This window comes from Salmo salar, chromosome 25 (genome assembly GCF_965601325.2).
Source record: "Salmo salar chromosome 25, fSalSal1, whole genome shotgun sequence".
Classification (NCBI taxonomy): domain Eukaryota; kingdom Metazoa; phylum Chordata; class Actinopteri; order Salmoniformes; family Salmonidae; genus Salmo; species Salmo salar.
In genome coordinates this window covers 12,056,125-12,073,007 of record NC_138315.1, presented here as the reverse complement: position 1 = coordinate 12,073,007, position 16,883 = coordinate 12,056,125, and the positions used below count along the sequence as shown (strand labels likewise).

The 16,883-nt window shown below is 42.8% G+C and overlaps 1 protein-coding gene across 1 annotated transcript; it reads left to right on the top strand.

The window, feature by feature from the left end:
- The first annotated feature begins 4,049 nt into the window (after positions 1-4,049).
- pyr5 (Uridine 5-monophosphate synthase) lies at positions 4,050-7,720 on the top strand. Its single transcript, NM_001173890.1, is given in 6 exon segments — positions 4,050-4,253; positions 4,413-4,566; positions 4,724-5,410; positions 5,713-5,888; positions 6,212-6,326; positions 6,808-7,720. Coding segments are annotated over 6 exon segments (1,461 nt in total). The 5' UTR covers positions 4,050-4,103; the 3' UTR covers positions 6,987-7,720.
- Positions 7,721-16,883: the final 9,163 nt, after the last annotated feature.

The following is a 16,883-nucleotide window of genomic DNA, read 5'->3' as shown; positions in this document are numbered from 1 at the left end:
GCAGAGAGTTTATCATGATTGCAGACTGGTACTGAGGTACAGTACAAATCATTTCAAAGTGTGAACAAACTAATACTACCCATCTCAGTGTCTCCAGTCTACAAGGTGGATCATTTAGACCATAAGAGAGTGGTCTCACTACTGAGTCTCCTAGGCAATTGTACCTCTGGTGCAGCTCAGGTCCCTGTGTAAGCATTCTTACACAGGGACACTCAAAGTCAATTTAAAATGAATCATTGTTTATTTGTCAGCATGCTGGAGAGGTTCCAACCAACTCAATGCACCACAGTACACATGTCAATCAGGAGCTCTCCCTGGGCAGACCCAGCAGTTGTCTTATATACAGCTATACACAGACAAGTTATATTTGCATGATTTAGCATAATGAATTAATCGTGACAGACCAATACCTCACGGGGCTTCTTCTCTCTAAGCTGAGACCTTGAAACCGAGATATCTTTCGTGGGTCTGGGCGTACTGCCAAATTGCAGCTATTGATAAGTGAGGATTTGTTCAGTCAGTCACTTGCATGAACACAGAAATTGGTTAATAGAACAGCACATAAATAGAACACAGAAATTAGCTATAAGAAAAACACAAACGTTAGGTTTTGAAGTGTCTGTCCTAAACTCAGCAAAAAAAGAAACGTCCTCTCACTGTCAACTGCGTTTATTTTCAGCAAACTTAACATGTGTAAATATTTGTATGAACTTAACAAGATTCAACAACTGAGACATAAAATCAAAAGTAACAGTCAGTATCTGGTGTGGCCACCAGCTGCATTAAGTACTGCAGTGCATCTCCTCCTCATGGACTGCACCAGATTTGCCAGTTCTTGCTGTGAGATGTTACCCCACTCTTCCACCAAGGCACCTGCAAGTTCCCGGACATTTCTGGGGGGAATGGCCCTAGCCCTCACCCTTCGATCCAACAGGACCCAGACGTGCTCAATGGGATTGAAATCCGGGCTCTACGCTGGCAATGGCAGAACACTGACATTCATGTCTTGCAGGAAATCACACACAGAATGAGCAGTATGGCTGGTGGCATTGTCATGCTGAAGGGTCATGTCAGGATGAGCCTGCAGGAAGGGTACCACATGAGGGAGGAGGATGTCTTCTCTGTAACGCACAGCATTGAGATTGCCTGCAATGACAAAAAGCTCAGTCCGATGATGCTGTGACACACCGCCCCAGACCATGACGGACCCTCCACCTCCAAATCGATCCCGCTCCAGAGTACAGGCCTCGGTGTAACGCTCATTCTTTCGACGATGAACGCAAATCTGACCATCACCCCTGGTGAGACAAAACCGTGACTCATCAGTGAAGAGCACTTTTTGCCAGTCCTGTCTGGTCCAGCGACGGTGGGTTTGTGCCCATAGGCGACGTTGTTTCCGGTGATGTCTGGTGAGGACCTGCCTTACAACAGGCCTACAAGCAAACAGTCCAGCCTCTCTCAGCCTATTGTAGATAGTCTGAGCACTGATGGAAGGATTGTGCGTTCCTGGTGTAACTCGGGCAGTTGTAGTTATCATCCTGTACCTGTCCTGCAGGTGTGATGTTCGGATGTACCAATCCTGTGCAGGTGTTGTTACACGTGGTCTGCCATTGCGAGGACGATCAGCTGTCTGTTCTGTCTCCCTGTAGCGCTGTCTTAGTTGTCTCACAGTACGGACATTGAAATGTATTGCCCTGGCCACATCTGCAGTCCTCATGCCTCCTTGCAGCATGCCTAAGTCATGTTCACGCAGATGAGCAGGGACCCTGGGCATCTTTCTTTTGGTGATTTTCAGAGTCAGTCGAAAGTCCTCTTTAGTGTCCTACATTTTCATAACTGTGTCCTCAATTGCCTACCGTCTGTAAGTTGTTAGTGTCTTAACGACCGTTCCACAAGTGCATGTTCATTAATTGTTTTTGATTCACTGTACAAGCATGGGAAACAGTGTTTAAACCCTTTACAATGAAGATCTGTGAAGTTATTTGGATTTTTACAAATTATCTTTGAAAGACAGGGTCCTGAAAAAGGGACATTTCTCTTTTTTTGAGTTTATATCTAGGAAATATAAGAAAGCTCAGGATATATTTGCTTTTTGGCGCTGTTGAGACTTCTTCACCACACTGTCTGTGTGGGTGGACCATTTCAGCTTGTCAGTGATGTGTATGCCGAGGAGCTTAAAACTTTCCACCTTCTCCGTTGCTGTTCCCTCGATGTGGATAGGGGGGTGCTCCCTCTGCTGTTTCCTGAAGTCCACGATCCTGAAGTCTACTCATTGGTTATTAGGAGCCGGTTTGGTCAGCATGTTAGTGTAATGTGCAAATAATTAGTTGTTAATAGTTTCCTTGTTTTTGTGATATATACCAAATTCAGTGTGGTTCATCCATGATAGCGATGACAAGTTTCAAAGTTGGTAAGCCACGGTGGAGTGGATTTACAGTGGTTTAAATGGGCATGTAAAATCTGATTTTCTCAAACTAAGTTAAGACATGTACCATGGGCCTACATTCCAAAGTTGGTGTCATTTAGTCCTATGGTTAAGATTTTTGAAGTATTTTTTGCATGGCCATCTTTGAATGCATCAGCATCATTTCTGAAACTCTTTAGGGACTATTGTGATGAGCCCAAAGACCAAATGTGGAGTGACTCTGACTTATAGTCCATTAGAAGAAGATTTTTTAAGATATCAATGCCAAACGTAACATGGCTCATCGTGGTAATGTCTTTGATTACCCTAAAAAGTTTAAAGTTCATAGGCCATTGTGAAGTGGATTTACAAAGGATTTAAATATACATGTAAAGTCTGATTTCCTGATTTATCAATAGCTCAGCCATCTCTTAACCAATCCCTTAGATTTTCTGAAACTATGTTAAGAGATGTACCACGGGCATAAATAATGAATATGGGGGTGTTATTTGAACTTATGGTTCATGAGAATATGTTTTTCAAAGGTTTTCCAAAATGTCCAAGACGGAGGAAAAGTTATCCTGACAGACGTTATGGGTCTCTGGGGCATATTTTTTCAGCATGAGGAGAGACACCTACTCAAAGTCTCTAGGTCAAATAGGGGGGTGGATATTATGGTTTAAGTGAGACTTCTTATAACAGTGCCACCGATAAGCCCATCGGTGACATTCTTTTTGACCAAGTTATTCATGGGATCTAGTTTCGGCGTGGCAAAGTAGAAAAAAAGTTACCAATCGATGCTTGAGATTTTTGACCATGTCAAAACAATTATACGAAAAAAAAAACTATAATATAAGAATAATAATGTTTCACAGCTTCGCTGTGAACCCCTAACATCTACTTGTGTCCGCATACGACATCGTGGTGATTTTGTCTATCCCCAACAGACGTGATCATAACACACAAGTTAAAATACCAAATCAACTGTGAATCAATTATATACATTTTAGGGCAGGTCGAAACACACAGTAAACGTTCATGGACATTTAGATAGCTAGCTGTTGCAAGCTAGTTTGTTCTGGGAGATGAACATTGGGTTGTTATTTTACCTTATATGCATATGGTCCTCTTTTTAGCTGGTTCTTTGTAGAATTTTTACCCCGAGTCATACAAAATCGTGTTTCTCTTCTCTAACTATTAATCCACAGATAAAATGAGAAACCTAGTTTGTTTTTAGTTAGTTATTTTTAATGAATCTCTCCTTGTTTGTCTTTCAAGCATCCACGTGGGTTTGTATCTTCCTGATATTCAATAAGGAAGGGACTTTCAGCATGTGGAGCATCTCAAATAGAACGAAGTCCAATTTTTAGCACGCCAGCGGTGTGGGTGAAATTGATATGTAGGCAATGTGTACCGTTTTTAAATGTATGTAGTTCTATCCTTGAGCTGTTCTTTTTTATTCACGTTCAGTATGGTGTATTGCTTTCGCAATAGCTAACAGGATACGCAACGTGGCCGGTGTGGTTTGCTTGTGATGATCAACAATTTATAATATGGCCGGAGCAACGCAATCATGTAAAAACGACATGTCCCATAGTTCCGCGCGGTATTTCGTAAGCGGAACTAATTTATGTTTGCGACGAGACGAGAGCGTTGGACGAAACTGCTGTCTATTCATATTAGTAAAAACGTATTGAAAATGGAAAAGGATTGCCTTGAAAGTTTAATCTTAAAGTTACATGATGTTCAGGCCGTGAAATTCGGAACGTTCACGCTGAAGAGTGGAATAACATCGCCGATTTATTTTGATCTCAGAGTTATTGTTTCCTACCCAACTCTTATGAACCAGGTTGGTAAACACGTGTTTCCTATGAGTGGCACTGTATTGGAAACAACATCGACAGTATGTAATCTGTTCGGAGGTAATCGAACCAAGACCAACTAGTTGTAAAATATGTATTTTAATTAATGTATATTGGAATTTGTTGGCGTTTGTTTTGCCTTTTAGGTGTCAGTTTATCTTTACCAACGCGCCAAAGATGAGGACTTGAAATACAACTCACTGTGTGGTGTACCATACACTGCTCTGCCCCTGGCTACAATCATCTGCTCCAAACACGAGCTGCCTATGCTGATTCGAAGAAAAGAAGCCAAAGACTATGGTGAGATTTCAGACCTGTCTATTCTCATTATGACAGTGTTTTTGCTGCATCCCATCAGTTCAGTCAACAGTTAAAATGCTCTAGTCTAACACGTTCTAGCTAGCTATATTAGATTTCAGATCACTCATCTCAGACATCAATCATCTCTTGATTCTAGGAACTAAGAAGATTATAGAGGGGACCATTCACCCTGGAGACACTTGTCTGATCATTGAGGATGTAGTGACCAGCGGCAGCAGCGTCATGGAAACGGCCCTGGTGCTTCAGGCAGAGGGTTTAAAGGTCACCGATGCCATCGTGCTGATGGACAGGGAGCAGGGAGGTAGGGCCATGCTGGCCAAGAAGGGCATCGCGCTCCACTCTGTCATCTCCATCTCCAAACTCCTCAACGTCCTGCTCCAGGCTGAGCGCATCGATTATTCCACCGCCCAAAGCGTGCGCAGGTTCATCCAGGAGAACAACACCTACAAGCCCTCAGGGGAGGAGGAGAAGAACGGCTCTCCTGTGGCTAAGAAGCCCAGCAAGCTGGCGGAGTTGACCTATGGCGACAGGGCCCAGCTCCAAACAACACACCCTCTGGCTGCCCAGCTCTTCAGGTTGATGGAGGAGAAGAAGACCAACCTGTGTGTGTCGGCGGACGTGACAGGCTGTGAGGATCTGCTGCAGCTGGCTGACTCTCTGGGGCCTCAGATGTGCGTGCTGAAGACTCATGTGGACATCCTGCAGGACTTCAGCCCAGCCTTCATCCAGTCCCTCAAGGACCTGGCCCACAAACACAACTTCCTCATCTTTGAGGACCGCAAGTTTGCTGACATCGGGAACACGGTCAAGCACCAGTATGAAGGTGATTAGTGGGCGCACTGATTTTGCATCGCCGTGTGCCCCAGTTGGGTGGAGATTTCACTTTAGGACCAATAGAATGGTCTAGAATGTGCAAACTCCGCCCAACCGGGCCACCGAGCGATGCAAAACTAATGCACCCATTGTTAAAATGGATGCATTGTCCAACCCCTGCAAATAAGGGCAATATTTGTCCCCTAAACCTTTTGAAGCATGCTTTTGAATCCTATTCCATCCTAATGAATGCCTTGTTGCTATGATTTCTAAGTCTCCTGACTGTTGTGTGTTTTCCTCTGTATTTCTCAGGTGGGCTCTACCAGATCGCCTCGTGGTCTCATATGGTGAATGCCCATGCGGTGCCAGGCCCTGGGGTGGTAGAGGGGCTCAGTGTGGTGGGCCTCCCACTGAACCGCGGCTGTCTCCTCATAGCTCAGATGAGCTCCCAGGGTTCCCTAGCAACAGGGGACTACACGCAGGCTGTGGTAAGCAAAGCGATCCAGCCAGCTGTCCTTCAGTGAGAATGCCATGAGAACAGAATGTTCTGTCCCTCTCTCTTACCTCCCACGCCCTCTGCAATGATTACAATTCAGGACATACTGTCACCTCGCAGGGCGACAGTGAAGGCCTGGTACATTTCAGTATGTTTTACTGATGTTTGCATGCGTAGCGTCATTTTACCATTCCACAATGGATGACTTTTTCCATCATCAGGCAGCTTAACTGAGGTACTAGTTGATTACCTTAATGTAATCCTTAAGCTTTCATCCTTGAGGATTTAATATGATTGTGTCTGTCATTCCTATAGGTGAAAATGGCTGAGGAGCACTCTGACTTTGTGTTTGGGTTCATCTCTGGCTCCAAGATCAGCAGCAAGCCTGAATTCCTACATATGACTCCAGGGGTGCAGATGCAGTCAGAAGGTACTACATTCTCTACCTGTTAACCACATCATTCATCCTGTCCAGTGTTCTTTATCACGTTTTACCAACAACATTCGCAGGCAATTTTTGTTCTTCCCTTAAGTAATCTTCCCCTTGCCACTAGATGGTGCTATTGCCCAAGAAATGTAGGCTGGATCACTTGTCATCTTGGTTGTTGTAGTTTCTTTTATTTGACCTTTATTTAACTAGGCAAGTCAGTTAAGAACAAATTATTATTTACAATGACGGCCTAGGAACAGTGGGTTAACTGCCTTGTTCATTTGTGACTGTATTGGCACCCTATTACCTACATAGGGCACTTCTTTTGACTAGGGCCCTACGTAGGTAATAGGGTGCGATTTTGAATGCAACCCTTGATTCCAGATGTTTGTTTTTTTAACCTCTGCAGCAACAAACTGTAGGGTGGCGTTTTCTTCAGCACCACACTGTTAATTGATCATCTCCCTCCTTTCTTATTCAGGAGACGGTCTGGGCCAGCAGTACTCCAGTCCTGATGATGTGATCTGTAAAAAAGACTCTGACATCATCATTGTTGGCCGTGGTATCCTGGGGGCCTCTGATAGGGTGAAGGCTGCTGCCGAGTACAGAGAGGCAGGCTGGAACGCCTACGTCAAGAGACTCACCGCATCAAGACAATGAAAAGTCGAACAATAGGGATACGTCCCAAATGGCACCCTATTCCCTGTATAGTGCACTACTTTTGACTAGAACCCTATGGGCTTTGGTCAAAAGTAGTACACTATAGGGTATAGGTGGTATTTGGGCTACAGACAGACTAGAGCAGGCACCACATCGCTAATGTGAAACCATGATTATTCCCTCCAAACAGCTGCTGGGGCCTGTTCTTATAGCTGCTTGTTATAACCCTTGCTTGCTAAATCAACTGAACTGCGACAATGCTCATTTTTGGCAACAGGGAAAGATTTCAGGATTTTTTTTTTCCCTCCATAGTGTTATTTGTATATGATAATTTTGAAACATTCAAATTTGATTATTTGTGTTAACCAATAATATGGAATTGTGAAATGAATTCAGTAGATACATTTGCTGTAATTATCAGTGTTCTTTTGAAGTCACTTTAAACATCCCTAGCCTAGGATTCTGTTCCTTTGCATCAAGGGTGGTTTCTATAGAACACAGTGGATGCTGGGGCTACTGTCTTTGTGATGGATAACTGTGGAAAGATTCAGTTTACAAAACAATCCTTGGCATTGTGTATTTGTTCATCGACATTACAACATTCACGTGTTCACAACAGTAGTTATTTGATGCCAATATGTGATGAACCACGTTAGTCCATAAACCTCTAGTGGTTCTGGGTGATGTGCCGGGTGTACGCTGTACCCTAATCATTAATAAACAGTGAATGTGCATGGCTTGTTTCAGCTATGGGATTACTTTCTTTCTACTATTTGTGACATCGGGCATGGCCTACATAACACACCCGTCTTTTTGGAAGGTAAGGTCTGACGTTGTGCATTAAAGGAACTCATTTGCAAGTCACATGATATGAAAATGTGTGTAAATGACATGGGAGTAGCTAGGCATGGGAACAAAGGTGGCAGGTGGGTTTTCTCCTACCTTCAACACAGGTGAATGAAGCCACCTTTCAATGGCCCATGCTCTGTAGGTTCTGCGCGAGCACAAAGGTCAGCGAATCCTTCCATTTCGTCAATTGGAGGGAGCGCAACGCACTGTTGGTTTGCATAGAGAGGGAAGGGTTGGCATAATAGAGAGGAGTTTAACTAATCTGCACTCCCCAGTCTATTGTGTCAATATTGGAACTGAGCAACGCGCCGTGCGACAGGTGTCCGCTGGAGAATCCTCTTTAAAACCAATCTGAAAAAAAAGAGGGAGAGAGTGAAGATAAATGGAAGGATGGCCTACGATGTCCCGAGTATATATAGGCTACCTGCAGCGGGCCACACTCCATTCAGTGTTGCCTACAAGATGAGCACAATTTGCAGGTGTTACCGATATAGTAGGTTTTTAAAATTCACTCGAACTTTTTTCGACAATAGATAGGCAATGGTAAGTTTTATCTAGGACAAATTTGTATGTAGGAATACATGTAAATGACCATTTTACAGACAATATAAACTTTTGCAACTTTCTTTCCAGGTGTGGGGATGGAGCAACATATGGAGACTACAAACCTGATGTAGTGTAGTCCAAGTACTTTTTTCCAAGACTGGATCATCATATTTGGATTGATTTTCTGTATTTGCCTCACGTTGAGCCATACGCACAATACCTGAAGATGAAGTTTTGTTCGTTCGGCTCGCGTTAAGCAGGTACAGATTTTCTACAAAGCAGCAAGAGCAAGTTCATATTGTGACAGATGTCGTTGTCGTTGATGGTGCTCTCTTGTCCTGTGACAAATACTGACTTTTTTGTACACTAAAATTATAGTCATACAACCTTTCGTGTTTTGCATTCGTTAGGCTATATTGAATATCGTATGTGGTTTGAACATTTGGGTTCATTTCCCCCCGAAGACAACGGATACAAATTATCGACCCCAATTTTTTAGCCAAGTGGGATAATTTTTATTGCTGTATGTATGGATAAAGTTTTCGTTACTATTTTTGAAAAAGTAGATATATTATTTTTTGCTCACTTAATATAACTTAGTATGCGCGCATTTCCGTGGCTTTTATGACTAGTTGTTATACTTTTATTAGGCTACCTAGTACTGCCTTTTATTAAATGCCATTTGGTTTTTCTTTATCGACATGGTTTAATGATGATAAAGTACCAGTTATGTTAATCATTAACCAGCCAAAGAGCATCTGATATGGACCATCTGCTGTTTGGATCCTCATCTGCCTGGGATCTGCACCTCTGTATAGGCTAGGCTACTCTGTTACATTAACTATGACATTCATGGAGGTGTGGACTTTATTCCAGTAAATGGAGAATGTAGCCAATAAACTACAGCTCATCATCAAAACACCACATGGCTGTAAAAAACATTTAAGCAGTGTTCTCCATTGCTCATGCACTGTAAAACATGTTGCATTTCAGTTTAGCACAGAGGCATCATACACTACAGGCCTATCATTGAAATCAGACACTTCCAGTTTCCTCCTCAGACAGTATCAACTGTATTACCCAATCCCCCACCACCCAGATTATTGACACCAGTACCTCAGGTATCTGTATAGTCCCATTCTATTTTGAGCGTAACTGCAGGTATGCATTTGCATATCCAGTTTTCGTTGCGTGAAACAATAAACAGCATGGTAAAAGCTTTCCCATGTCATTATTTCTGCTCTCATGTATCTCTATTTGACTAAGTGCCGGTAAATATTTGTTTAAAGTCGGATTAAGGGGATCTCACCGCCTGTATTCTGGTCACCTGCCAGAGACAGTTCATGCTGCAGTTACACCCTAAACCTTCAAAATAACACCTGCTCAATTTACTCTACAGAGCAGTTATTGGCTATGTAAAATATGTCAAACATTTAGTTTTTCTTAGTCTCAAGCAAGTCTTTCAGACTTTTGTAATGCAGTAGTTTATCATTTAATATCTGTTCTGTTTTATGGATAAACGTGACTAATTATTATTTGCCCTGTCTCAGCAACGTACAAACGTTTGGGCTGGTTCTCTCACAGATGCAACATAGGCTATTGTTCTAAAAAGTGAGTTTCAATTAAGCCTGACTTTTCAGCTATAAAACCAACCTTCTCTTAACCTATTATATACTTTTGAGAGAATTATGTATATGATCAAATAAGATCAGTTTCCCCCCCCCCCAGTATTATTCTTTCAACCTGTGGCTATCATAACACTTGGACATTTGTGTGTGTCTGTAGAAAAGCATGATTGCATTTGTGATGCCTGCTCAACTGCTACCTACTGCCTCTGTGGAAGACAAGAGTTGCCCCGTGGGCTGTGTGCTGTTTCAACTGACAGTTAAAGGGGTTGCTAATGGAATATGTATATGCCTGGGAGTTGTTTCTCCTGTAACTGCCTGGCTTTACCTGAGCAGTGAGCACAGAGATGGGGGTGGGGTATGGTGAGAGGGAGGGAGGGAGGGAGAGAACCCAGGACTGCAGCACCTCTCTGGACGCATCTGAAATGGCATCCTATTCCCTATATAGTGTACTACTTTTGACCAGAGCCCTATGGGTACCCTGTATAGGGAATAGGTTGCCATTACGGACGCACCCTTCCGCTGTCCTCGGGTAAAACCTGCCTGCCTGTTGTGGTCCACTCCGACGTAGAGCCATTCACAGAGCAGATGCCACCTGCATGCGCTGTCAGGTCCTTAGGAGGATTAGTTCCTATAGCAGCAGAGAGGGGAAAAAACACACACAGGGAGCAGAACATTTGGTGGTGGTCTTTGTCTGCTTACTCACTGACTATTCAAATGGTACCAACTCACATTGATGCAGAAAACAAGACCTGTCCATTTACAACCTTATAGCCATTACTGGAACTGAGTTTAGTTTAACAACAAAAAAAAGCAAAAAGAGAAATTGCCGATTCACGTTAGACAAAAGTGTGTTGTATGTGTCGCTTATCAACTAATGAGTTGTGTCTTCTCAAGGCAAGATTCTGAAGAAAGGTGCTACTACTGAATATTTGCACATGGTGAAATCAGTGTCTGATCAGGCACACTATAGATACAAAAGTATGTGGACACCCCTTCAAATTAGTTGATTCGGCTATTTCAGCCACACCTGTTGCTGACAGGTGTTCAAAATCGAGCACACCGCCATGCAATCTCCATAGACAAATGTTTGCAGTAGAATTGCCTTCCTGAAGAGCTCAGTAACTTTCAATGTGGCACCGTCATAGGATGCCAATATTGCAGTGGCGACCAGTCATTCAGGGCAGGTGGCCCACATTTTTTGCAACAATTGTTTTTAAATAAAAAATATATATTTTGGGCTTGCCTGTTTTGCATGTTATTTTGGCATTAATACGTGTCACATATCAGTTTGTAAACAATGTAAAAAAAAACATATATCATTTAGTTAATAAAGCCTCATACAAGCATGATCTCTTTTTTGTTTTCTTGAGTAAGGCAGCTTCAAAATGCAGGTGTTTCAGACTAGCTCAGTGCTTTCTGTGGTGATGGGGCAAGCCAGCAGAAAATATAGAGCGTTGTGCCGTGATTGGCTCAGTGTTCTGTCATTCATGGGGACACTACCGCCAAGTCTAAGGGTAGACCTCGAAAATTCTAGCCTCTTGGGTGCTGCCAAAGAGTTACATTAGAAGTGCTCATCCAAGGAGGCTTAAGGTCATTGGCCACAGATAAAATGACGTCAAATCACGTTATATCTACAGTAGCTTTGATTGGACTGATCATGTCAACATCATACTTTCAAAATCTTAGATAGCAGTCATCATCATGAATCAAGTCGACAATCTACTGGCAAAATCATTTTTAATCCTTGGTATATGAAGAGAAATAATGAAGAGAAATTATAGATAAAACGTATCGGTGCTCATTGGCCATCGGACATAAACATTACACAAGTTGGAAATCGCAAATTCAACAATGAGTGGTTTGGAAGGAATCAGTGGCTAACTGCAAGCGTTACAAAGCAATCATTAGCCTGCTATTCAGTGGTGTGGCTGTGGCTGTGTGATCCAAAGTCTGAGATTAAGGGTCTCTTTTCCTAGTGTAAAACTAAAAACATACAACATTGGCAATACTGTCAATGAAGCATGATTTTTACCGCGTTCAAAACAACTGTTAACTCTGAACTGAAAAATCTGACTTTAGTGAGTTCAAGACAACTGGGAACTCGGGAAAAACGAGCTACAAGTGGGAAAATACATTTTGAATTTTCATCCAACTCGGAATTGCAAATCGGGAACTCTGGCCTCTTTCTAGAGCTACGACCTGAAGAACACTGATGTCATCATGATTCAACATATTTTTTTTTAGTTCCCAGTTGTCTTGAAAGCACCATAAATACAAAGAATGACAGACTTTGATGACAAAGTTTGATGACAAAATTTGCCCACGAAGGACGCCACCTTCCTGTTCAAGTGAGCACAGAATCCAAAAATGTCTTGTATGCTGCTGCATAAATTCCTTAATATGCCAGGGAGATATGTATACTGTAGCTAAGAAAGTGATACTAAGTGTATGTTGTGTAGTAAACTGTTAGTAGCCCATGTGCCTCACCTTAATAATCTGGTCTATTTTCACCTCTTAAGTTCACCTACTGTTCTGACTTGATGGTGCACATGTAGCCTATAACCTGTTTTTCAGGAATGTAGTCATCGAATATTGTAAGAGCTTTCATTGTCTGCTTATATGCCCCCTTTATTTATCCTACGGTTCTGACTTGGTGTACAGGGAGAACACTGTAAGAATGGCCCATGTTCTGAATTCTGTCGATGTACATTTCAAAAGTGCTGAACAAATAGTTATATTGACTACGTCCATCCTACTAATGTCTTAATCGAAACAACGGGTTGCTTCTTATACGCTTGTCGTACTCTATGCCATAATTTGTACATCTCAATTGTCAGTAGAAACTACGTTTGTTTAAGCAAGTCAGCCATATCAGCTATGTTTTTTTAAAAGGCAGTAAAAGAGGCTGAATGAACTGTTTTGCTGCCAGACAAGGCTCCGCTGATAGCCAGGTGTAGCAGTGGTAAGGTGTTGGGACTGCTGATGGGACTCTACTGTTGGGACAGCTTTATGTAGGCCCTAACAGTTTGTGGGCACCATTTGTCACTGTTATAGTGCAGTTAATGTATTGTTTAGTGTTGTGTTGTGTAGTGGCTTTGCTGGAAAACATCCCACATTGCTTTTTTTTTGTCCCACCAAGATTTACATGCTAAAATCACCACTGCACCTTTCCAACAAGTCAGTTCTTCAAATTTCTGCCCTGCTAGAGCTTATTGCGAAGTGGAAACGTCTAGGAGCAACAACGGCTCAGGCACGAAGTGGTAGGCCACACAAGCTCACAGAATGGGACCGCCGAATGCTGAAGCTCGTAAAAACCGTCTGTCTTCGGTTGCAACACTCACTACTGAGTTCCAAACTGCCTCTGGAAACAACGTCAGCACAAGAACTGTTCGTCGGGTGGTTCATGAAATGGGTTTCCATGGCCGAGCAGCCGCACACAAGCCTAAGATCACCATGCGCAATGACAAGCGTCGGCTGAACTGGTGTAAAGTTAGCCGCCATTGTATTCTGGAGCAGTGGAAACGCGTTCTCTGGAGTGATGAATCACGCTTCACCATCTGGCAGTCCGATGGACGAATCTGGGTTTGGCGGATGCCAGGAGAAAGCTACCTGCCCCAATGCAAAGTGCCAACTATAAAGTTTGGTGGAGGAGGAATAAAGGTCTGGGGCTGTTTTTCATGGTTGGGGCTAGGCACATTAGTTACAGTGAAGAGAAATCGTAACTGTACAGCATACAATGACATTCTAGACGATTCCGTGCTTCCAAATTTGTGGCAACAGTTTGGGGAAGGCCCTTTCCTGTTACAGCATGACAATAACCACGTGCACAAAGCGAGGTCCATACAGAAATGGTTTGTCGAGATCGGTGTGGCAGAACATGACTGGCCTGCACAGAGCCCTGACCTCCACCCCATCGAACACCTTTGGGATGAATTGGAACGCCGACTGCGAGCCAGGCCTAATTGCCCAACATCAGTGCCCGACCTCACTAATGCGCTTGTGGCTGAATTGAAGCAAGTCCCCGCAGCAATGTTCCAAAATCTAGTGGAAAGCCTTTCCAGAAAAGTGAAGGCTGTTATAGCAGCAAAGGGGGGACCAACTGCATGTCAATGCCCATGATTTTGGAATGAGATGTTCGACGAGTATCATGTAGTGTATGTAAAGCAGACATCTCCAAGTTAAATAAGCCTGACTTACCATGTGATCTCAGGATATGTATGGATGTGTACTTGGTTCAAATATGTAACTAGCAGACTTCTCTTAAACACTACATGCATTGCATTTTTGTATGTTGTTTGCTTGAAGAGATCTGTGTCAATGTTGCCTCCCTGTATAAATACAAATCAAATAAATACAAAAAGCATTTGAAGGGCTACTTGAAGCTATGAATTTGGGAATAAAAACAGAGCGTGATGATAAAACAACATGTCTGTCTTCCAGAGCAATAACAGCATCACTTCCTGACGATACATCAATGCTTATGCAACCTCCCTGACTGGGCTGGCTGGCTCTGTTACCATGGAGAAACTGGATCCTGAGAAACAGTCTGCCTCACTTAATCCACACAGTTATCACACATACGCATGTTGTCCCATGGAGGGGTATTGATGTAAATGAAGTTGTCTCTATCCTGGTTCATCTCTTATCACTCTATGGTTTATTCCCAAACAGTGTAAGATACAATGAACGGATACGAGAAAATGCGGGGAGGGAGAAAAAAAAAAAACGGATATTCAAACAATGTTGTTTGCTCTAGTTGCTGCCTGGCTGACTGGTTCTTCCAGCCTGCACCCCAGCCAGCTGTTTGCAGGTTAGGCTACTCAGAAGTGCAAACATTGCTAACATTGCTAAATAAAATACTCAACCTGTTGAGGTGTGGTCTCTGGGCTTATAATGCATTACAGCAATGTACTATAAGGATGTTAGAACTACTTATGAGCAATGATGATATCTTATAGTGAGTCACTATAAGTGTATGAAAGTGTATTAGAAGGCATTACTAATGCACTTGTAGGCATTATCTGGGTATGTATCATGGAAAGTGTTACCGACATTTCTTTGTGTTGTGTCTGTTTTTATCAGACACAAATAAGTTATTTCTTAGAAAAAATGAATCCACTAACTGTAATTCACTCTGGATAAGAGCATCTGCTAAATGACTAAAATGTCAAATGCATCTGATCAGTTCATATTTCACAACATACTGACCATGTATAAATGTACAAATGCTACAAACGATATTTCCATACTTAATGAGCAATATCCCTCTTTCAGAGACCCATGTAACCAGTTCAGAAGAATCAACGAGCCTACTGTACTACCACTGCAGAGAAGATAAAGATTCAAAGTAGAGTGTTGAGCTATGAAGCTGTAGGCTACTATGGGCCTATGTTGTCAGATGCAAATAGGGAGAGCTACATTTCCCAGTGAAATGAGGCGTCAGCTGACGAGGTGACAAATCTAATCTATCCAATGGGGGATCAAAGACCAGCAGCTGGGCGACTAGAGCTCTGTCACCGTGTCTCATTGTCCACCTGCCCCAAGCCAAACAAGGCCACACAGGTAAGACAGAACAATGGAACCAGCCCACTCAAAGGGACCGCTGTACACACAAGCAATGAAGCATATAGGCACACGTATGGCCACACACAGAGACAGCAAAAAAGGGTGTAAATACAATAATAACACATTGCAGAGGAACCATCCAAGTCTGAAGTCTGATCATTTGTAGATTTCCAGCAGCAAATACAATATCGGGATGCATCCCAAATGTCACCCTGTTCCCTACATAGTGCACGACCTTTGTCCAGGGCGCTGGTCAAAAGTAGTGCACCATATGGGCTCTGGTCAAACATAAGGAATTGGTGTCTTTTGGGACACAAACAAAGACTAAAGCAGGCACCACATCGCTAATGTAAAAGCATATCTAGTATAACCTAACCTGACCGGAACCATATGTTTCTGTGATATGTTGCTTCACGTCGAATGTATCTTCATTCAAACAAAAACGGGTATTATCACCAGTCACTGTAATGAACTGTTATGCCACAAGATGTCACTACAGACAAGTACTATTCCAATTGACTTCCATCACTAGGTTCCATTTGTGTTATTATACTGACAATCCAGAACATAAAGTAAAGTTGCAACATCAAAGTGCCTTTTTAAAAAAAAATGATACACATTCATCCACATTCCACTTTGCATTCATTAGCCTCACAGAGGCACAGGAACAATTCGGACCCATTCACAATTCAGTAACTGACAAGCACTGAACATTAAAAACAACACTGTAAATGGCTGAGAAACGAGTGCTGCTAGAAACATGTCAGAATGTTTTCTCGTGATCTCTTTCAGTTCATATCAGAATAGATTTAGCATGGGAAAAACAACAGGTATTACAAAGGTTATACACTTCAAAAGCTTTCTTTTCAACCTCATGAAGTACAAACACGATCCAACATTAAAGAATATGAATAAATGATAAGCAAATCTGTCTGTCTTCCCATGTTGAATCCTATGAAAGACGACAGTGATGCCTTGTTGGGTGGGTGCTGTGCAGAGGCAGGGGTAGAGGTAGAGTCAGCCATACTTGTGGACTGAGGGAAGCATTGGTGCCCTTGTACCTACCTCTGGGGTAATCTCCCAGAATGCTGCCATAGTCCCCAATTTCCAATTAAACTGTCGTGTCAGTGTGTTGCTATTGTGGCCGGCCGTCAGGCAGGCACAGTCCCTGGGTGCCATTTTGATGAGTCAGTGGATCTAAGCCTCTCACAATGGGCCTCGGGAGCCTCCACAATGGTGTGGACTAATGCGCGCATTCAGTTTGCCGCTGCTGAGTATGCAAGGCTTGTACGAAAGCGGCATTAAATGA